This window comes from Lepisosteus oculatus, chromosome 2 (genome assembly GCF_040954835.1).
Source record: "Lepisosteus oculatus isolate fLepOcu1 chromosome 2, fLepOcu1.hap2, whole genome shotgun sequence".
NCBI classification, from domain to species: domain Eukaryota; kingdom Metazoa; phylum Chordata; class Actinopteri; order Semionotiformes; family Lepisosteidae; genus Lepisosteus; species Lepisosteus oculatus.
The window spans coordinates 19,313,994-19,337,675 of record NC_090697.1 but is presented as its reverse complement, the minus strand read 5'-3'; the positions used below and the strand labels follow the sequence as shown (position 1 = coordinate 19,337,675).

General features: G+C 35.7%; 1 protein-coding gene across 3 annotated transcripts in view; it reads left to right on the top strand.

Moving 5' to 3' along the window:
• vta1 (vesicle (multivesicular body) trafficking 1) overlaps nt 1-23,682 on the top strand; it is a 70,334-nt gene that overhangs the window by 16,556 nt on the left and 30,096 nt on the right. For all 3 annotated transcript variants that reach the window (XM_006642961.3, XM_015339138.2, XM_069198277.1), the window contains one exon: nt 16,389-16,483. In XM_006642961.3, coding sequence (XP_006643024.1) covers nt 16,389-16,483 — 95 coding nt within the window. The remainder of the gene's footprint in view (nt 1-16,388; nt 16,484-23,682) is intronic.

Genomic DNA, 23,682 nt, shown 5'->3' with positions numbered 1-23,682 from the left:
ATAATGCTTTGAGAGGTCGGATCATGTGATGCACACTAGAAGATGATTGCCTAGCCCTAGGCTCCTCTTTCACCCATCATAACTTATTTTCAACCCACCATCCTGTATAATTTTATGTTCCTTTGTTAACCTCCAGCTCTAAGTGACGTACAAGAAGAAAGAGACAGCTTCCCCTCATTCCTCACCAGAATGTAAGTGGTTCAAACAGGCATCTATTTATGAGCAGCTTACACTGGTGTTTGAGCTCTAGCTGCCTAGAACGACAATCTCTGGCATGGTATTGCTAATGCTGTTCTTGATCAATGAAGTCTTGTATCAGGAAAGCACAGTCCTTTGCTTTCACGAACAGGAATTCCCCACTCAAGTCGGTAATAGCCCGTGTCGACATACGGAATGCAGAACTGCGCTAGGCTAAAATACATTATTTTTAGGGCACTTTGAATGACCTTGAGGACAGGTGATGTTGTTGCAACATCTGACTGATTGACCTGCACAAGGGGCTGGAAGAGGATATCTTCAGTAGGTAATGGTAAAGGATATTTGCTGGATCTCCTGTGTTATCTCAAATTTGAGATTGGCAGCTTCACCACATTTGTGGCAATTCTCCAACTGGATCTGGCAGATCCACGTGCGGATGTCTATGTTGATCTACTGAGCAGACAGACAAGCCCATCTTACCGAGGCGTACGGAAATTCAAGCCAATACAAGTTGATGGTCATTGCCTCAAACTCAGTGGGTTATTCTCAAATAATTCCAGCAGAGCTGAGGGTCTTATATAGAGGTGGAAAACTTGGTTGAGTCTGCTGTAGAAGTAATAATAAAAAATAATAAACTTTATTTCATATAGCACCTTTAAAGGTGGCTTATTAAAGCACTTTACAGAAAGACAACAGCAACAACAATAAAAAAATAGACGGGATAAACACAATGAGAATGTGTAGATGGTGGTTCTAAATACAGTAAGAGCAGAGGGGTAAAGAACGGAACCAGTTAAGTAAAGGCTCTTCTAAAGAAGAGGGTTTTAAGTCTGGATTTGAAGGAGTTTAGAGAAGGTGACTCTCTGATATCCATGGGCAGAGAGTTCCAGAGCTTACGGGCATAACAGGAGAAGGCCCTGTCAACTATAGAGTGTAGACAGGCTTGGGGGACAGTTAGGAGACCAGAATTAGAGGAGCGAAGGTTGTGAGGTAGGGCGTAGGCCGATAATAGCTCAGACAGGTACTGAGGTGCCAGGCCATGCAGAATCTTATAGGTGAGGATGAAGATTTTGAAGTTGACGCAAAACTTGACGGGAAGCCAGTGTAAGGACTCCAAGATAGGAGTAATGTGATCACTTGCTCTAGACCTGGTTGGGATTCTGGCTGATTAATTTTGGATATACTGGAGTTAGTTCAATGTGGCTTTAGATACCCCAGCGAGTGGAGCATTACAGAAGTCAATTCGGGAGAACACAAATGTGTTGATCAGACTTGAAACTTGTATTCCTGAATTGTTTAAGCAGAGATATATTAGAACCCAGTTGAGAACAGATAATGTTCTCTGTTTCATTCATGTCATTCTTTCTGCCGTTGATACTGTAGCTCTGTGTACAAGTGGAAAGTGGAGTGCGTGAGAGTGGCGCGATCTCTGGTTGGTGTTAGAACTGGATAAAGAAATGAGTTAATTAAAATATGATATATATGCAAATCCATTTATGAAATTCATCTTAGGCACCTGGAGTTCTCTACATTTGAGAGGAGTGTTTATGGCTTCAGCAATGTTAAGAAGACACCAGTGAAAGCAAGCAAGGGAGACGTCCTACAACAGGCCACTTGTGAATTAAAGCTTTGTGTGTTTCGTGACATGCCTTATTTGAACATTTGGAATGCTTTTTGAAAATCTTGCAGATAGTTCACAGTCACTAGGTCCATCTGTCAGGGGTGTGCTCTTTCTGCTGTAGCTGGCCATTTAATTAGACCCTTTTCAGTCTTCCCTTTCAGCATTAAACATCCGCAGCCTAGCATTTCAAATTACCCTGGTAATAGTGCCTGATATCACCCTTTTCTTTTTTGACAATTTTAATATAGTTTTTGAAGATGTAGAATCAGCTTGTTTACGTTTGCCCTGCTGCTTTTTGCTACTTTACACACAAACATGATTTTACCTGTATTCATGCCAAAGCACTTTCAAGAGCTTGGTTCTAACAACTGCCCTTCCTTACGCACAACTGTTAACTGAATTTAACACCATAATTAAAACTTATGGAAGACATATAAATGCCTGGCTGCAGTATTTCCATTGATTCCAGGACCATATTTATATAATAAATATGATTGTTCTCCCATGCAGGTCAAATTCATTCATTTTCAATAAAAATAGTAGAAGAGAAGCAATTAAATGAATGTTTTCCATTCAGTGCCTCAACACACTTAACCCAATTTATTAAAGTAAATTGCACGCAGTGATCTATACATTTTTGTGGCAGGGGAGCAGCCACGTGTTAAATCCCATAAATTCCATCATGGAAAATCCTCTGGTGGATTATCTTGTTACAACATTCAAACTTTATGATTTTGGTCACTTCAATTGTCATGGTCACAGGTTGGAGTGATGCTGATGTCCCCATTTCATGGTAAGAGCTGGACGAAAACGTAATCTTTCCTCAGAGATTATAATATTTAGTTTAATTTGGTATTTCCTTTACACAGTGTCAAGTATGATTTGATCTTCGGGTGAGGCATTGGGGAAGGGAGGAATTGGATTATTTATCTGTTATGTTGCTATTTTCTGTTGCTACTTTCTGAAAATAAATAAATAAAAAAGATCAGAACAAATAATGCTCTGAGAAAAGTAGTCACGTGTACCCTTTTCACATTTAGACTAAGACTTTATGAATTGAATTTAGATGCCTTTTTAAATGCTTTCAACACCCGGCTCACCTTAGAATGCTGAGATCAAAAAAGCTCTTGTAATAGCTCGCTGTTGTAGCAGCCTTGCAAAGGTTTTACATGAATGGCTTTTGCAAAGGCACTATCATTCAATCACCTCTTGTTCAGATCTAGCAGACACTTTTCCTTGCATCACATGTTTCCTACTTCAATGAATCCCAGTTGTTTCAGAAGAACACTAAGTACATTTCCATTGCCAGGCAAATGAGTAGTGAAGGTACACAGTGTGAATCATACAGCTGCACATTGATACTTTGAGGCTCTTAGAAAGCATGGATAATAAAAGTCACTCTAATATCTTTTACCTAGTGAGAGCTGTCAGAGTAACAGATGAATGACAAAAGACACTCACTTGAAGTGATTGGGATATACTGTACCGGCTATGAAGATTCTTTGCAAAATGTGCTGGAGAGAGCAAATTTCCAGTTTGACTTCCATGTGCATAGATAAGTAATATGTGTGTAAGAACTAGACTTTTCAAGGTGTAGGTATTGATTTTTTTAGTGGGTAACTGAAAGACAAGGAGCCACAGATTGTTGTATAAAATCAAGAAATAAAATACAGTAGATTAGTTCTTTGGTGATTTGAGTGCAGCAGGACGTGCACAGATTATTTGTAGTTTATAGAGCCGTAAAAAACATTTTAGACTGGCAGATTTCTTAACCTTTAGTTTAAAAATTGTCATTGCCAACAGTTCATTGAAATAGTTTATATCTTGATCATGCCATGTTTCTATGTAGAGAGCTTTGTAGGGAAGTGATGAGTATATGATGAGGGTTGTTATACTCTGTGTTGTGTTGTAATGATTTTCTGAGAGGCTGAAATGGTAACCTTATCCACTCAGAAGGGAAGAAGTATTATTTTACTTGGAGTAAATGGCAAAGCTGCTATATTATACAGACAACCACGACATATTGTAACAGCTGTGATGTTGGGTCAGTGCTTTTTTCCTCTTTAGTTTGATTTCATTAGGAAAAGGGGCACCTGTAGCTAGGGATGTCATGGTGTGAGATTTTGATGGTACGATTGTAGTCTCAGGAAATTTCACGGTCTCAGAATTTATTTTCAGGTAATTTATTATGAGACACTATGGAGGGGAAAAAAGACAAAAAGCATGGCATAATTAAACATTTTATAGTTTTTTTTTTTCAGAACATTCTTTTGGTCATGCAAATAAAACATGTAAGCCTACTTTATATTAAAAACAAATATGATGGGGGGGAAAGTAGGCACATTAAAGAATTCACTGTGGCTGCCTTTAGAAACCAAAATAATACAATATCTACCTTTTGAATAAATAAAAAAAAATTAAATATTTAGAATAATTTATAGAGGGCTAATGGAAGTATTCAAAGAGGTCAGTCTCAGCCCGTCCCTCACCTTGCTTGGAACTTTGTCACTCGTTGTCAATAAAAAGTGTATTTACTTGAACGTCAGGGCCAGTGGATGGATTGGTGGCGGGCACAAATTACAGGAAAAATGTGATAGAGGTTTCCCCGCAAAATCAACTCGAATGAAAACGAAAGGAACGTTAAACATGCACAAGGGGACTGCTCTGCTGTGAACTGCTCCAGCCAGGGCAAGCCCTAACTTAATTTGTTAACCTTTACTAGAGGGTATAGAGGGATGGATGGTGATCCAGAGATTCTGAAGCAGATTAGACGTGTTTGAACATTTGGCAGACACTTTTTTTCCGGCACGGTTTGCAAATTGGATATCTGTCGTCTTTTACTACTGATTACTTTTTAGATATCCAAAATGCTCCCAGACTGCCGGTTTAAGGAACTTTTTTGGTGGATATAAAGCTGTGATGTCGTATCCCTCTGCCATTTTCACAGCATGTCTGCTCTCTGTAGGCTAAGGTGTTAGTTCCATGCTGAAAAGACAAGAGAGAAAACACATTTAGGCTGTGAAGCCTTCTTCACCTGAAAAAGGCTTCACAGCTGAAACGTTGTTTCTCTTCTCTTTTCAGCATGGAATAAACCTTTTACTTGTTCCTTTGCAGACTACGCATGCTGACACAGCTACCCACCCAAACTAAGGTGTTGTTGGACTAGCCAGCTGAGGTGAGCCTGGCACACTCAGCCACGAGAGGAATTTTTCAAGACAACGAGGAACGCGAGGCTCCTAAAATAGAATTTTACCTTAGCTTCTAAAATTCTCACAGATTGGAAACCGTGACGGTTTTAATCGTGATTAATAGTGAAACCTTTAAATCTCAACATCCCTACCTGTAACGTTGTTTTAGGATTAAAGTTAACATTTGCCAGTACCTAACCCTCTCAAATTTATCGCAAACCAAGTTTTTTTTCTATTATTATTTCTGTTGTTAGCTTCTATTAAAATAGTCTCTGTACTGTGATCTGAAAAGATGTTTGAAGTCAGTGAGCAAATGACACTCCTTTAGTATTGTTCTTCATGACTGAGTGGTCTTCTCTAAGCACATTGCATAACTGGGTGCTCCCCAAAAGATGAGATTGCTTCAGGAATGAAAAGTTATGTTTACTTATTCATTCAGCAATTTATAGTGTCCATTTCATATTTACTGTAGTAATCAGTAACCACGGTGAAATACTTACTTGGCAGTGCATTTAGAACTATGAACTGGATGAATTGTCAATACAGTGCACTGTGGGTGTCTGGAGCAGGCTACCCAGTCAGGTGGTTGAAGCTGATATTTCCTGGATTGTTTAGTTACTTTCCAGTAAACAGGCTACAAGGGCCCCTCTTATTTGTAAATGTTCTTATGTTGTCAACAATACAGTTAAAAACACGCACAAAGGTATTTTGCCATCTGTTATATACAGCGAAAGATAGACTTCTGGTAATCATATATGTTTTGTGAACTATGAATTCAGTCAAGATGTTCATTAACATTTTGACATAAAGCCAATGAATGATAATTAAGGTTCCGATACTATACCTACTGATCTAGTTGGATACCTACTTAACACTCACAGTTGAAAAATTAAGAACTTGCATGAAAAAGTATTGTTTTGCTTTTCTGACAAAGCTGGTCTATACTCAGTTTGCAATAATCACCTGTTTCTTTCTGTATGACTCTGTACCTTATTTTCACTGAAAGATTACAGTGCCTTGCGAAAGTATTCGGCCCCCTTGAACTTTTCAACCTTTTGCCACATTTCAGGTTTCAAACATAAAGATATAAATTTTTTATTTTATGTGAAGAATCACCAACAAGTGGGACACAATTGTGAAGTGGAACGAAATCTATTGGATTTTTGAAACTTTTTTAACTAATAAAAAAATGAAAAGTGGGGCGTGCAAAATTATTCGGCCCCCTTGCGTTAATACTTTGTAGAGCCACCTTTTGCTGCGATTACAGCTGCAAGTCGCTTGGAGTATGTCTCTATCAGTTTTGCACATCGAGAGACTGAAATTCTTGCCCATTCTTCCTTGCAAAACAGCTCGAGCTCAGTGAGGTTGGATGGAGAGCGTTTGTGAACAGCAGTTTTCAGCTCTTTCCACAGATTCTCGATTGGATTCAGGTCTGGACTTTGACTTGGCCATTCAAACACCTGGATACGTTTATTTGTGAACCATTCCTTTGTAGATTTTGCTGTATGTTTGGGATCATTGTCTTGTTGGAAGATAAATCTCCGTCCCAGTTTCAGGTCTTTTGCAGACTCCAACAGGTTTTCATCCAGAATGGTCCTGTATTTGGCTGCATCCATCTTCCCCTCAATTTTAACCATCTTCCCTGTCCCTGCTGAAGAAAAGCAGGCCCAAACCATGATGCTGCCACCACCATGTTTGACAGTGGGGATGGTGTGTTGAGGGTGATGAGCTGTGTTGCTTTTACGCCAAACATATCGTTTTGCATTGTGGCCAAAAAGTTCGATTTTGGTTTCATCTGACCAGAGCACCTTCTTCCACATGTTTGGGGTGTCTCCCAGGTGGCTTGTGGCAAACTTTAGACGAGACTTTTTATGAATATCTTTGAGAAATGGCTTTCTTCTTGCCACTCTTCCATAAAAGCCAGATTTGTGCAATGTAAGACTGATTGTTGTCCTATGGACAGACTCTCCCACCTCAGCTGTAGTTCTCTGCAGTTCATCCAGAGTGATCATGGGCCTCTTGGCTGCATCTCTGATCAGTCTTCTCCTTGTCTGAGCTGAAAGTTTAGAGGGACGGCCAGGTCTTGGTAGATTTGCAGTGGTCTGATACTCCTTCCATTTCAAGATGATCGCTTGCACAGTGCTCCTTGGGATGTTTGAAGCTTGGGAAATCTTTTTGTATCCAAATCCGGCTTTAAACTTCTCCACAACAGTATTACGGACCTGCCTGGTGTGTTCCTTGGTCTTCATGATGCTCTCTGCGCTTTCAACAGAACCTTGAGACTATCACAGAGCAGGTGCATTTATACAGAGACTTGATTACACACAGGTGGATTCTATTTATCACCATCAGTCATTTAGGACAACATTGGATCATTCAGAGATCCTCGCTGAACTTCTGGAGTGAGTTTGCTGCACTGAAAGTAAAGGGGCCGAATAATTTTGCACGCCCCACTTTTCATTTTTTTTATTAGTTAAAAAAGTTTCAAAAATCCAATAGATTTCGTTCCACTTCACAATTGTGTCCCACTTGTTGGTGATTCTTCACATAAAATAAAAAATGTATATCTTTATGTTTGAAGCCTGAAATGTGGCAAAAGGTTGAAAAGTTCAAGGGGGCCGAATACTTTCGCAAGGCACTGTATATAGTGTTTCTAACATGTTTGCTTAATTATTTTAAAAACGTGTGGGCCATTCTGCTCATTGAGTGCATTTGGTAGTTATCATTTGTTAGTAGCTGATTGATTCAAGTATGCCATCCAGCCATTTCTTGGAATAAGCCAGGGTGTTGGCTTCAACAACATGAGTGGGCATGTTCTCTAGTTTCCCAACCCTTCAGTTAAAGAAATGCCATCTATATTCAGTATTGTACTTCCGTGTCATTTCCTCATGTTTTCTCTGGGTCATGCGTCACCTTCAAAAGCTCGAGAGTACTTGCTCATGCTAATCGTTTTCATATTACACTTTGTGCTGCTTATTGGAGAAAGGCAAAAAATCATTATATGCTTTTCGAACATTAAACATACAGTGTGTCATTGTATCTTGTGGTACACCTGTTTTTAAAAATTGGTGGTTAAGATATTTCAGATTTCTTTCATACCCTTAAAGCAACAGGGAAAACGTGACTACCCGAAATGCCTTTTTGCCAAGTGAAAGTGTTTAAATTCACCACATGGGGGCAGCATTACTATTATTTTGAATCCTTTCTTACTGTAAGACTACATAGTCTCAGGAATATAGATAACAAGTCCAATCCCCTTTGATAACTGTAAAATGTCTACTCAGAAATGTAATTTCTCTTGTAGACTTCAAAGCTCTTCACTTTAGACATGAACTGGGTAAAGGATTTTCACAAGCTTTGATAGAAAATGCATCGACGTTTGGACAGATATGTATCCAAATGAAAGGCAAGCTCTTTAACTGCTGCAAAAAATATGTGTGTAGACATTGTTCATCAAAATGTTGTGCCTGAAGAATCATTTTCTTCAGGTCCACATTCATTGTATGAGCATATATATACAGTTAGCAAATGTATTCAGACCCTTCATGTGATGTCCTCTTTTGCAAAATTACAAAATGACACATGCACTAATTTTTAACTTAATATTTTATTTAATCCTGAATATACAAACTGAAGACTAATAAGATTAAGACATTACAGTACACGCCAGCAGAAACTGAAGAGAAAAACAATGAAATAAGTTAAGTCGACTGACTCATGAGCTGTTTTTGGTGGAAGCAATTTGAACCAGAGTACAGCCACAGTTAATTTTGTGTAAGTGTATGGCAACTTTGCACACTGGCTCGGCGCAGTTCTTGTCCATGCTCTGTGGCAGAGTTGCTTAAGGGGATCATGTATGGACAGCGGTTTTCAAGTCTTTACACAGGTCCTCAATACGTTTCAAGTCAGGACTTTGTGCTGCTCAAGGACGCTCACATTTTTATTCTCAAGCCAGCCACTCCAGTGTATTTTCTGGCCTTCTGATTTGGATCATTGTCCTGCTAAAAGGTGGATTTTTGTTCCATGTGGGAATTGAGCGTTTTGTTTCCAGTTTCATACAAGCCCCCTTTGTGTAGTGACTGGGGTGATGTTGACCAAGGGACACTTTTTCTCATGTCAGCGAATGGGGGGGGGGGGAGTCACATTTTCTTTAACTCTTTCTATGTCGCAGTTAATTTCTTGGGGACACCCTGGAACGATTTCCCTCTTGCCCTGATGTTCAGTGTGGAGGGAGAGGTTAATGTAGGCAGTGTCTGAGTGCCTTTCGCTTCTTAATGATCAGTTTCATTTTGCACAAAGAAATATTAAGGTTCTTTGAAATTTTCTCATTCCCCGATCTTTACCTTTATACACATTTCCTTGAGTGTTTGAGTTATTTTAAAATCTTGTTGGTCTTCAGGGTTGAATCCTTGCTTGCAATTCTATGCATGACTGAAGGCCTTAGGGTAGATTTATGCTGAAATCATGCGAACCTGCACAGTGTCCAATAAACTTGTGTTTTGTGAGGCTTGTTAAATTAATGTAGCTGCCTACAATTACTTTAGCTTTGCCACAACAAATAATATTAAATGTTATATTTACTATCAAATATTATATTAACTTTCTCTGTTTTGTTTCTTGCTTTATGTGGAGTAGGTTGCCATGTTAAGTGTCATAACTGGAAGCTTTAAAACAATAAAATGTGAAAACTGTAAATTAATACTTTTACAAGGCACTGTCCATCCACATTCATTTAGTAGGTAATGAAGGTATGATACAATTTAGAACTGATACATTGCACGATACAATTTATTTTTCTCTGAAGATATCATTATATAATATTTAAACTCCACTTAAAATGTGCTTATAATAAACAACTCTTGTGCCGCTCACTACAATGTTGTAAATGTATGGAAAAGCAACTCTTTGACATTGTTTTCCCTCTTGATTCCTGGATTAAATCCAGTCTTCAAATTAAACTGCTGCTACATAATAACATCCTTGTAGTGAGGAAGGCACAATGCGCGGGCTGACATTCCTGAATATACAATTCTGTTCCTACTGCAGATGTTGGTGAAAACACTCGGTCATGTCCCGAGACTGGGAATTTGCACTTTTATTCCTCTTGAAATTAGACATTTGCCAGGGATTTGATAAAGGGTTAGATATACTCATCCTTCTATCTTGTGGGCAAATAATACATTTTGCAAGGACAAAACTCTCCTATGATGAAAGCATATACAATTCTGGATGCACATTTATTTTTGGTATTCTTTTTTTAGGTATAGCAAGCATCCACTGTACAGCATGAGAGTCTACAGATTGCTTTTTATTGGTGAGATTAACCTAATAGTAGTCAAACATCGGAGACAGTCTGCTGTTGAAGGTTGCAATAACATTAAGTTAATAGACGGATCATTGGACCAGCAATCTCTGCATCTGTCAAAGTCATGTGTTGTTATTATTTGCTCAACACATGGCCTGTGTTTTTTTTTCCTAGTGGGTTAGTGTTAAGCACACTGTTGCAGTCTTAAGGTTGCTCTCATGGGATAGATTATGCAAAAAAAGTCAAAAGGACATTTAGATGGTGTATTTTCCTAATTATTCTCATTTTGTCCAACTTTGAGACATATAGTATGGTGGGAAATTGAAAAAAATATTTAGCTGAAACTGGGTAGAAAGTGCCTTTTTTTACAGCATGTGAAACATCTTCACTTAAAGCAAATGTAAATGATGTCATTGCCTTAAATAGTACAACAAAATAAATTAATTGACACAATCTCAAAATTTTACAAATTGTGATTTAAGCACAAAGTCATGTAGTTTGTGAAAGAACTGTAGAGTCGCCATCTTGTCACAAACCCCTGGTATCACCTAGGGCAAGAGTTTGCGTGAATTGCAATCTGAAGCGGTCCTTCCTGCTCACTTGTTACTGTAATGACTAATGTAATTTAATGTACGAGCGAATAAGTAAAGGTTGTGTAGCAGACATTTCACTGCAGAAACATGATCTGCGTGCAGTGTTAACAAGCAAAACTGCCTTGAAGTCGAGAGTAATATAGGTTTGATTCTATTGGATTTAAAGTGACGTATTCACAAGCTTGCTTGTTTGTAATGTAATAGGGCCACTTCACGTCACAGGAAGTTGGGTTGCTTCATTCTAAATCACTGAATATGGCTCTGTGCAAAACTGGAAACGTAGTCAATTTTGTGGGACGTAATTTGGAGGTTTTGCACATTACTGTGTACATTTTACTTTCATTGTAGTTTAAAATGCATTCCTCAATGCCGATTTTTTCTAACCCCAAAATATTAAATTAGCATTGCTGTTCCCCTTTAAGATGGCGAAGAAAACAGATTACAGAAAGTAACCAGATGCAGACAGTAAACATTGCTGAACAGCAGCTGGAAGTTAGTGTGTTACCAAAGTATTGGTAGGATATTCCTGTGAGACTGTTACCAAGACAACATATTACTTTCTCATAGTAAGAAGAATGATGCCATAGTGACCCCCAGCCCTGTCCAAAAAAAAAGCAATGCCTTTAAGCTAAAAGGATTTGCTGAATTGTAGGAGAGGACTGTGACTTTAATTTTCATGGTCTTGCATTCTGAATGACCACACTGTTGCATTGTTTCAAATGAGGAAAATCTGAGCTTTAGCAGTATGGGCGTCGTGGCACGACAAAGGACGACATTGTACAATGCATAGTCTAATCTGTTGTAATAGGGGCAACGTCAAATGTCAGGAAAAAATCTCATGGTTGTTGGTCTATATGTTGTGATTTGAGCTCTGGAAGAAATATGGTTTCAGCTGGATTAGGTTTGCTTAAGGTTTTGAAAATTTGTTTGATGATTAGTTTAGAAACATTTGTAATGTTGTGGTTTCCAATTTTAGATTTTAGAGCTTAATATACTGATTACAAAAAGGAACAGCTACTGTGTAAGGCACTGCCTCAGGGTTTTAGTTAGTATTTAATATCACTCTTCAGTGGATTGCTTCCAGCTTGTTAGACTTTTCCATATAAAAAAAAAAACATAGCACAAGCCATCCCATTTTGTGTTCAGTTTCAGTATGATGACACTGTATACTTGTCATACAAATCTGGGATCTGTTTTAATTAATTGTACCCTGTACTGTATTACATTGCAGTGTAATAACAGAAACAGCACCCATAATATGCCATGCAATTATGTGTTTGGTTTGTAGCTAATAGATTCTTTACATTGAACTGAGTCTGATTGTGTGGAGTTTAGAATTAAACGTAGCAAACTGGACAAAGAAGCCACCAATGAAATTATTGACATTCCAAATAAAAGGTTTTGTCTTTGTGCAGTACTTAAGTTCTCATTTTTATATAGAAGTATGTGTATTATCTTAAAAGTTAACCTTATAAAAGATAGCTGCTGACATTTTATTAGCATTGAATTTGATTAAATCTTTGGTCTTTCCTTTTTTAAATATATTGTATCCTACTGTGCCATTTTCAATTCCAAAATTTAGAAGACAGGAATGATGGAAAGCCATGTAGTTTATTTGATATCACAAGGAAGCACTTGTTGAAATCAGTTTTCAGTGCAAAGTATTCTGTGGCGAGTTCAAGTGTTATAGTTTCACTTGGAATTGCTAGAAAAACTTTTTTAAATGTATTGACATATAGGACAGTTTATTAACTTTTATGCTCCTCTTTTGTTTGTAATACCTTAAACATTCCCATCTGGGTATACGTTTTTTTGTTTTAATTCTTTCAAGACAGTGTAGCCTAATACTGCTGGGCTGGGATTTCAGTGGTCTTAAACTGAAAGTGAGTTTTAAGTTCAGAATCTGCATGGTACCAGACTGCACTCAAGGCTCTACATATAACAGAAGTAAGGGGATTACATAGCCTTTCCTAAGGAGGATCTCTTGAATTACTTTATCAACCTGACTTAAATGTTCCTTATTCTCTTACTTTATATTTACTTAAAAGTTTTATTTTTATCAGAAGTTGTTTATCATCCATTAGTTTGTGTTCACGCAGATCATCAGATACCATTTAGTGGTACAAATGTTCTGACTGAATTCAGAACCTTAGGGAAAAACATACCCCATCAACACATCATAGCTTTTAAAACACTTTTCACATGTGTTGTAGAGTACAGTATATACAAAATTTCCCATAATTTAGAACGCAAGGAAAAAAATTGTCCATTACTCTTTTAACAGAAACATGTTCTAAACTACAGTAAAGCTCATAAAGTGTTACTACTGGAGCCCTTAAAACATTTACACGTTTGACTGTAAATAGAAGTCCTGTTTATTTAACAAAATGCCCAAACTGGTACTGGCATGCAATAGTACCCTGTAAAACGTGAACTAAATATGTTAAAATTAAGTGGAAAATATGGTTCAACTTCCCAATTTTAAAAAAGAAACCCATTTTACAGAAACAATTTTTAAATAATTTGACTATTTTATTTTTCTGAATTGCAATTCATTACTTAATTGCACCTTATTTACCTCACCAAAATGCTTATTTTTTCTTTAGTATTCTATACCGACATTAAAGCTTAATACAGTTCAGTAAAACATGTCTTTGTCTTTATATTTTACTTACAAGAAAGTGCTTCGTTGGTCAGTATTGCTTTTAGCTTTTAGGAGTTCTAGGGGGATTCAGAAGGGATAATGCAAAACGACACCCTTGCAGAGTGGAAGTTGAGCTCTACGTTCTACTCAAGAAGAACATTGTAATAAGAGGAGTCCATTTGGCCCTAATTGCTTTTTTGGTTACTAGAAACTATATGATTTGAGGACTTTATCCTGCCATTTCTTGAATGAAGGATATAACAGCAAGGATAGACAGCTTGCTATTGACTTCCACCATTCCTTGTGTAAACTGTGTGCTTGCACTGTTGTAAGCAAGGAACATATCACTGTTATTAGTGATAATCCGTTTAACACTGTGTAAAATATGGTAGATGGCTCTGTCAGTGTGTTCATTTTGGAAGACAGTGTTTACAGTCCTCGTTCTTCCTGTGGTGCAGCACTGGTTGGTGGTTGTAACATCACAATGATTAACATTTGGTGATTAATGGGGGTGAAGGTATGAAAAAAAACAATGGTAAATCCAGATTAAAGAAAAAACAAGTTTGTATAGTCGTTTGAATATGTTGAATGTCATTAACTATGATGCGTAATGTCCTTTGGGAAAATATTCATCTTTCATTGTTGTGATAGTTTTATAAATTGTCAGGGTGCAGGTCAAAATTTTGAAAATAGCACTTTTATTGTGATTCACCTGCATAAAAATGCACAACACTCACTGCATATTTTATTTGTATGTCGTACAAGGTGATTCACATCATTGAATAAGAAGTTTTAAATTGGATTACAAAAATATTTTAACTAATTCTTTCTAAAATGTGTTTTTAGCTAAGACGTTTTCAATTAGTTTTTCAATCTCTTCTTTTTTTTCTTTTCCGATTTTTTTAAATATGATGACTTATGTAATGTACAATGGAACTTTTTCTGTTTTTTTTCTGTCTTTGGAAAAGTCTTATTTTTTCCTCTTCATCCAAGTCTTGGTAATAGTGCCAAGCTCTGTAGGATTCTAACCTCAAACATGCAAATTCAAAATTAATTTTAAAAGTACTTAAATTCACTTTATTTATTTTTATTAAATGAAAGAATTCGATGAAAGTAGTAAAAAAAATCCATTATTAGTATACAGCTTTTAGGTTTATACAGCAGGCCTATTTTAAAGTGAAAATTATTCATTAGACTCTGCTGCTCATATTGTATAATTCAAAAAAGTTAAATGTTAAACCAGTTTCAAATGCTCACTCAGGAAGTGTCCATTACACTACAGTGAAAAGAAGAATTAGTTTAATTGTTAAGTTATTTATTATTATTATTGTTTTAAAATATATTTTATTCTAAGTAATATGCTCCTAATTTATTACTTCTAAACAGTAAGGCTTTGTAACTGTTATGCTTAATTTCAGATAACCTGCTAAAATGATCATAAACATCTGATTCTATCTCCAATGCTGAACCGACGATTGCAAATGCCCACTAATTAACCTCCTAATACCCCTGTTTAGAAATTTGAGAAATATGCTCTTAGATTTTATTCCTAAATAACATTTTATCAATAAAGCCTTTATTACGGATTTCTGCTTTCTTACTAAGGTATAATTAACAGACCGCTAGTAAGCCTCAAGGTGGGAATGAGTAGGCTCATCTTCACAATGCTGCTTACTCCAAGTATTCGGTTATATGGAGTCTATAGCTAATACTATTTTGTACATAATAGTTAGAATAAAACTTGTTCTATTCTGTGTCAGCATGCGTAGGCTGCAAAGAAACAAGCTAAAGGTTTATTCCATACTGAAAAGAGAAGAAAGAAAACACATTTCGGCTGTGGAGCCTTCTTCGGGTGTGAGCCGAAACGTTGTGTTTCCTTTCTTCTCTTTTCAGAATAAAACTTGTCTGGCTTTATAAATATAGGGGATAGTCAACATAGAATTTAGGCACGGTAGTTCTTGTGTCGAAATTTACATCAATGAAGAAGGAGCTGCACTAATGGATACAAACAAGACAAATCATGTTGTAATATAATTTTACTAATGAGAGTTATTTGACAAATAATCCTAATACACATAAGTAAAAAGATATAAAAACACCACAAACTGACTCTGTAAACCAAAGACTAAAATTAAGTTATAAATTAAATGCTTTATTGAAACGATCTGAGTATGTTTTAAAAATATCAGCATTCATAGATTCACTAAAGGATTTGAGCATTGATTTCCACAGAAATTGTGGCACACATAGCTAGACTCGGTTGCCCATTATGTGAGAGCCTGTTTTTTTGGCACGGTAAGAAGACTTAAAATTTTCAGATATCAAAGCTGGACTGTAATCATGAAATAAGTTCTTCATTTACTCTGGAGTTAGAGCACTCTAGTTTAGAATTAAATAGGCGAATTTGAAAGTCTACTCTAAATTTCATTGGGTACCACTTTGAAAAGCTGGGAGTAACATGCTGATGCTGAGTTCTTTTAGTTAGGTGCACAAGCCACAAAATACTTCACAAACTAAAGCATATTTAGTACATTAGAAGGTAACTGAGAGGTCTAATCTTGATTAAATACAATCATTTTTCAATAGTTTAGCATCAGACAGCAGAGCAAGTATATTAAGTGAGCAATGTTTCGAACATGGAAGAAACACCCTTGCTGTGTACCTAATGTACACTTTGAAAAGTAGATAATGGGAGCCTACAGTACATGATATGGTACAAAGACATCACCTTAGAGTGTTTGTGTTCTGGCAAGATGGGATGGTAATTTATCACATAAATGCATGTTATGCATTTTGTGTATGAAAGAATGTCCAACAACCTTTTATTTTTCTCTTTCAGGCCGTCTCTATGCCATGCAGACAGGAATGAAACTTGACAGTAAAACGCCTGAATGTCGTAAATTTCTAGTGAAGCTAATGGATCAATTGGAGACGGTAAGGCTGTTTGTGGGGAAAAAAAAAACATCCTATTCTTTTGGTTATTCTGACTTATAAAAAGATGGAATGGACTTTTTTGTATCTACTTGGTCTTTTTGACCCCAAAGTTTCATCAAGCAGCTCTTGAAGGATCCCACATGATCCACATTCACAGCACACAACTCTGTGTCAAGAAACGTTTCCTAATCTCAGTCTTGCAACCTACAAAAGCATCCTTTCCTTTTGTGTCCCAGCATGGTTTTGATTAAATAGAAATTGTTTTAGTTGAGCTGGACAAAGGCTTTTCTCGATTTTGAGTAATTCATGGACCTGCTTTAAATAATGTCTGCTTTGTTCTTTCTATACAAAACAGGTCTGTACACCACATTTATAGATTTTTGTCAGGGCAGGGTACAGAAAACAATGTTTTACTGTAAGGAGAAAGATTTTACCAAAATAAATAAAGCATGAAAACAAGAGCAGTTCATGTAGCCCATCTAGCTTGTGTGGTTTTTGGGCCCTAACCAATGTGATGTTCTTATCAGTCGTAAAGAGTGTTAAGTGTTTGGGTAGTCAGAATGCTACATGCCACTTTTTCAGGTGATGATAGTGTAGAAAGAACTTAAAGATTTTCAACAGTTTGAAAATAAAATTGTGCTTCTATTTATATTTAGTTTGTAAGTTATGTTTTCAGGTACATTTGACCTTTTGTTTGTATTTAATGATATTTTCCTGCTGTACCTTCCTTCTCTGAAGTCCTTGAATTAATCCCTGTGCTTCCAGTGTTATTTCTACTTGTAGTAACAACAGATTTGTGATAACTAAGTGATTTGATATGTTAACTCCTACAGACATATTCTTCACTAACAAACATAGTACTGTATTCTAAATAGGATCTTATTTGTACATTGTACACTTTTAACTGTATGTACTAAGGTTGTTTGCTATTTTATCATTTCACCTTCATTGTCTATGATATGAAAGTTTCAAAATAAAAATCTCTTTTTTAGTTAGCTTTTCCAAGCTGTTTCCCATTTCTTATTTACCATTGATTTTGCAACCTGCAAGTTACACTGTAACACTCATCTGCCACATATTTCACAAGTATTTAACATTTACTTTAATTACATCTAAATAAAAAGGTTACAGATATACCTCAGTTTTCATAAGGGTTACGTTTTGTATAATGTTACTGTACATAAGCCATAATTTACATAAGAACAAACTCTTATACAGTACATTCATACTTACAGCTGTTATTATTACAAAAATAATAACTTTACAGTACTGTAATACACAATGGCAACATTATGAAAATGTACTATGCAGTAGTTTAATATTAAAACTGTGTTCTTGAAAAGTACTTGTATAGTGCTTTTCACAGCATTAGTGCCTTTCATATCACTAGAATGCATTTCACGCTAAAAGGGTAAAACTGCAAATACACAGTGCAAATGCACACATAAAACGCAATGGGAAACGACACTGAGGCTGCACGTAACTTTTTGCCTGAAGTCATATTTATGTAAGTCGGGAACTACCAGTAATTTACCATTTCTAATGGTTGCTTCTCCTGTTTTGGTGTCATCAAACTACTTGACTAGTTAACTTTGCAGGTTCTGAACTGGGGTGGGGAGTGGAGAGGGCACAAGCCCAGAGAACCAGAATCCATTATAGTATAAATGAAGATGAGCTGCTGCCCCAATACAGATACAATACTCCGATAGTGGCATAACCCTAGTTCGAACCAGCAGAATAAAAATGAAAAGAAGAAACTGATTTTTATTTCCAGTTACATTTCCTTTGCACGAAAGTAATCATTTAAGGAACAAGTAATAGGTTTATTCCATGCTGAAAAAAAAAGAAGAAAGAAAACACAACGTTTCGGCCGTGGAGCCTTCTTCAGGTGTAAAGCCTGAAGAAGGCTCCACGGCCGAAACGTTGTGTTTTCTTTCTTCTTTTTTTTTCAGCATGGAATAAACCTATTACTTATTCCTTTGCAGCCTACGCATGCTGATGCAGCTACCCACCTGAACAAGTAAACATTTAAGAGATGTACTGCACACATCTTTAGAAAGCAACCCTATGCCTGTATGCATTGAAAGAGTTCCTCCATTATAAATTAGAATTTAATTTCTATTTTATTTCTGACGCACGATACATGGTAGATCTGCATTCTTTTTGTAGATCAAATATATATATTTGATACCTATTATCTGCTATTGCTTTATATAGGAAATCAGTGTTTGTTAAGCCTAAATTAGATGCAATTCAGTATTTTGGCAAGTTCTAATGTCAAAGTGTGAAATAAAGTTTGACCTCAAAGTGATTTCTTTATTATACTTTTTAATTTTTCATTCATGAGCTGTTTGTTACGCATCAAAAGATGTATACTTTTTTAAATTCACCTATAGTTTAAAAATAACAGTTTTGACAATTAAAATAGAAAATATTCCCAAATAAAGGAGTTACTGTACTGTTGGATCTTTTATCTGTACTTGCAAATATTTTGTCATTTCAAATAATCGGGGAAAAATCTTGAGATTAAATGGTTATGGTTTAAATAGCAGGTGAAGCATATCAATTGTTATGCTCATTTGCTGTGATTATGATTTCAACATTTAAAGGGAGTACCTTTAGTGAGAGACATTTTTATTACCATAATTAGACATAATAAGCAATTTCCACCATTTGTACCTCTTGGCAGAATTTCCTTTTGAATGTTCCTTTTTCACATAACAGAAAAAAAGGTTAAGTATTCTGAGACTAAACCCAAAATGCAACTGACTGACTTTCCAGTAATGATTTAAAACTTTCCACATTCATTTTTAATAGCTTTATGTTACTTGTAGTGTTTTGTCTCTACATGGCCTAGAAATATGCAGTTTTAACAGATTCATCCTATAATGTTATACAGTATATGTAGGGCCATTTTATGGAAGACGATAATCCCATTTCGAATGATTGATGGAATGCATCATTGAAACATACTTTATACTTTAAATCCAGAGTGATAATTATATTTTGAAAGCTGTGTGTATATTTCTTTAGAAATCAAGAGTCGCTTCAAACACTAGAACTCTGGTGCCAAAGCTCAGAAAATAAACCATTGGTAATCTTTGTATGAATGCTATGCTTTTGATATTCTGGCAATAAATGTCTTTCTGTCTACACTGCCAGGTACGTGCACTTTAAATGTCCTGACATTTGATTATTTTAAAAGGTGGTATGGTACAGAAATCCTAGGAGATACTGTTTCTTCTTAATAGTAGGGTATGGTACTGCTTTACAAGAAGTTCATTCTATGTCCTGGAAACACCTTAGTGATGTTGTTTTCTTTTCATCCAGTCAGGGAAAAATCTACAATACTGCAAACACAAATCCGGGTTTCTGAATAATTTAAGGTTTACTGCATTGAAGAGAGAAAAAAGGACCACTGCACTTAGTTTTAAATGGGTCCACCGTATCCAATAAAATATCGCTGCACCTTTCATTACTTTTGTTTAATTATTAGAAAACATTCATAATTATTAGGAATTATACAGTAACTCACCAGCATAGTTGTAAAAGTTAATCCGAAATGTATTTTTTGAAAATTTACCTAGGTGCAAATTTTATTTAAAAATGTTTTTATTGATCATAAATGTTTTGATTAGTGCATGCACTTTAATTATATCATGCGTTATTTTCAGGCACACTTCAGAATTAAGCGACATTGATAAGTACGATGTTCTGGATTTTCAAATTGTGACATTAAATGCGCCTTATGTCAGGTGTTAAAAAAGCAGACTAAGAATGCCGGCTATGCAAAAACCAAACCGCAGTGCAAATATTTACTTAAGTCAGAAGAAGTTTATTTTTTAAAAATATTATTTTTCTGTTAGCAAAGTATCCGCTAAATTTTTTCCTTTTTTTATATCTGAATAATGGGCAGTACTGTGCATGGTAATTGCATGTGCACACAATAAAGCCCACAGATCTTACGGTATTTGTAAAACTGGTGGAAATCGTTGTATACATTTTAAAGTAATGCCAATATACCATCATTAGAGCTTTTCTGTGATTCAGCACTCAAGGTTGTTGGCCCTGTGTGCCATGTTGTATTGTGACACTCCTGCTGTAATCCTAAGTGTGTTCACTCTCTCTTTTCCTGATGAAGAGCTGTGACGGTGTTGCACTGTGACTGAGACAGGACAACATTTGTTCCTTTTTTTGCACATAAACATAACATGACACCTACACATAGGTATGCAGTGTTTGCTCTGGATATTTTGTTGTAGTCTTGTCTTAAAAAAACTTTTTGTCTTAGTTTGTCTTAAAAAAAAAAGGATGCAAGGTGTAGCCATTTATAAGGTAATACTGCATCCATGTATAATGTGATATACAAATATGAATTCTCAATTATGCAAGGGCAGAAACGTGTTTATAATTACATAGTCTCTCATATTTGCCCATACTCAATATCTGCCTTCATCTGAACAAGACACTGTCACGTGTTGAAAGAGTGAACTAATGTAGAATGTTATTGCTGATGATTGCCAGAAAAAAGCACAATTGTTACTAAGTGTGCTACAGACTTTTATATCTCCAGTACATTATTAAAAGGAATGTGCATTTAATTGCAGCAGTTTAGAGATTTTTCATCTTTTAGTGTTTAGTGCTTTAATTATCTGGACAATACTTTTTATTCTTCATTTCTTTTATCATAAAAGGCTATTTAAGCAGTTGTACATTGTAGTATGATTAGTTAATGAACTGGAGTTACAGTGTCGTGCAATTGTCTTGGAACATCAAAGTCAAAACTTAATTTTTTGCTGTTCAGTTAAGAAATTTATAGTAGTTATCATTAAATTAATATGGGTGTTAAATACAATATACAATTTATTTTGGGCAGTTCCATTCAGTTATGTTAAATTGCCTATGAATTTGTTTACACCTTGGATTACATAGAAGATTTTTTATTCTGTTTCAGTTAATCATTTTCATTGCAAAAATTTGGTCGTCTAAGTCATTTTGATTTAGTACAGCATTTGTACATAATCCACTCTATTTATTATCTATTTATTTCAACCCATTAGAACGTAGGAAAATAGATGAGGAACATAGGTTGGGTACCTTTTTTCCTTTATTTCCTGAAAAAATAAATTTTAAAACAGTATGAAGTTCTGATATGGAAAAATTAAACATCTCAAATTTTGTACATCCACTGCTCATAATCTTTTTACTGTCACAGATACCCAGGTGCTCTTAAAAAAGAATATTAAATCATTTTTCACCTTTGAAGAATGAAACATGACTTCTAAATCACATTTAATATGTGGTTGCTGTGGTTTGCAAATGGTCCCATTTTTACATTAATAAGTACCTACAGACACATTTGCTAACCAGAGCCCCACATTTTTTCCGTGTTTAAGTGTGTGGAAAGATGGGGGTCATGAATGATGCATACATTGAAGGGGAAAAATAAATACTTTTTTTCCATTTATATACTGGGAATTTTAAGAATACTTTGGATTCAATTAAGACTTGAGAATTTGTTTTGGTTGCCATGATGAGTGGTTGATATATCATATCAACAGAACATCCCTGCTGCCAATAGAGTGGTTCCGCAGTAGTTATATTATGTGGAAACGTCTTCAGATAAGTTTGTTATAATTTTTTTTAAGCTTTAGGTGGAAGCTGAGTGATATTGAAATAATAACGCAGTGATTCTGGGTCTGTAAAAGACTGGCTTCCATTTTCATTTGTGTATTTGTTTTTTTTTATTATTTCCAAAGGAAAAAAAATGGTTTTAAAAGTTTAAAATTAACTCCTAGAAAAATGTCTCCTGATATCACTGCCCATGATAACATTTATTTTCAGAGAAGTCTCCCAATTGTATGTTTGGTGTTTCTGCCTTGTGTTACTCTTGTAAATGCTTTTCTAGCAAAAGGGTGTGAAAACATGTACTCCCTGATAAAAGCAAGTTAGTGCTTACCTGTTATTCATAAAGGAAACCCATTAGGAGAGTGTTTTCAGAAAGAGAACCCTTTGTGTCAAGTATATGTAACCTCGCAGTGTGCAATGTATAAACACTGCAAATTAATTGGAAAGAAAAATGAAAACCTGTGTGACCTTCCACTGATCAAAGAACCAGTGTTCTTTCTGTTTGTGGCAATCTGGCACTGCCCTCCCTATTGTGTTTAAAAATAAACACCTGTCCTCCTGCCAGAGTTTTACTGTTCTGTAATCTGATGCAGCTGCTTTCTGTCCATTTGTGATTACATTTATTCATTTTAAAACATTATTTTCCTATGTGCCCACTACAGGGTTGCTTTCTTGATAGATATCTTCTTTGATACTATTGTTGTTTGGATTACTTTTCTCGGAGAAGTACCTTTTTATAAGGCTGAAGGGCATAATTTAAAAATCAACTTATTTATCCGCAGTGTAGTTACTGTGGCAGAAACTAAAATGAACTACAAGAATATAAAATAGTTTGGTTAGAATAACAAAATCGGTATCATTGGCGTTTCCATTTTGTGGATAAAGGCCTCAATTGTATTCAGAATGCTAGCTTCAGGCTAAGGTCTAACCTAAGCTTGTTCTTTAGTACCCACTTGGTAATCACCTAAAAATTGCTGTTGACAATTAGAATGTCAGCTTCATCTCAGTACAAAGATGATATATGTTGTACCTCAGTGTAAAAAGATACAATAAAAGCCATGATGTTTCCATCTTAAACTATAATTTTATTTTGATGGAATAATTAGCCTTTTCAGTTGCCAGAGTGCAAAGCAGAACACATAATCCAATTTCTTTCTTTTCTGTTTCAGTACCTTATAGGCAAGAAATAATCACATTCTTCACATTGTCCTCTATCCCTTTATTTGCTATTTCTGTATATGTTTTTTCTGGTGGTGTCTATCATGTTTTTCCATCTCTCAGTTGATTCTTGTGATTTGGATTAAGGGTCTTATTGAACAATGTTCCACACATATGAAGGTGCTCATTCAGTTTTCTAGAAGAGGTGATGTCTTCTGTAACTGCATTTTAAATTTGGAACGTGTTACAGTGACAATGAACCTTTGAAGATACTACATGTGACAGTTTCCTAGTATTGCATATTGTACTGGGGCCTAAAGTATTTTTTTCTAAAGACCACTTTTTATCTGTAAAATGTATGAAACAACCTTATAGCCATTAAATCATTCTAACAGTTTACTTTCCTTCTTTTA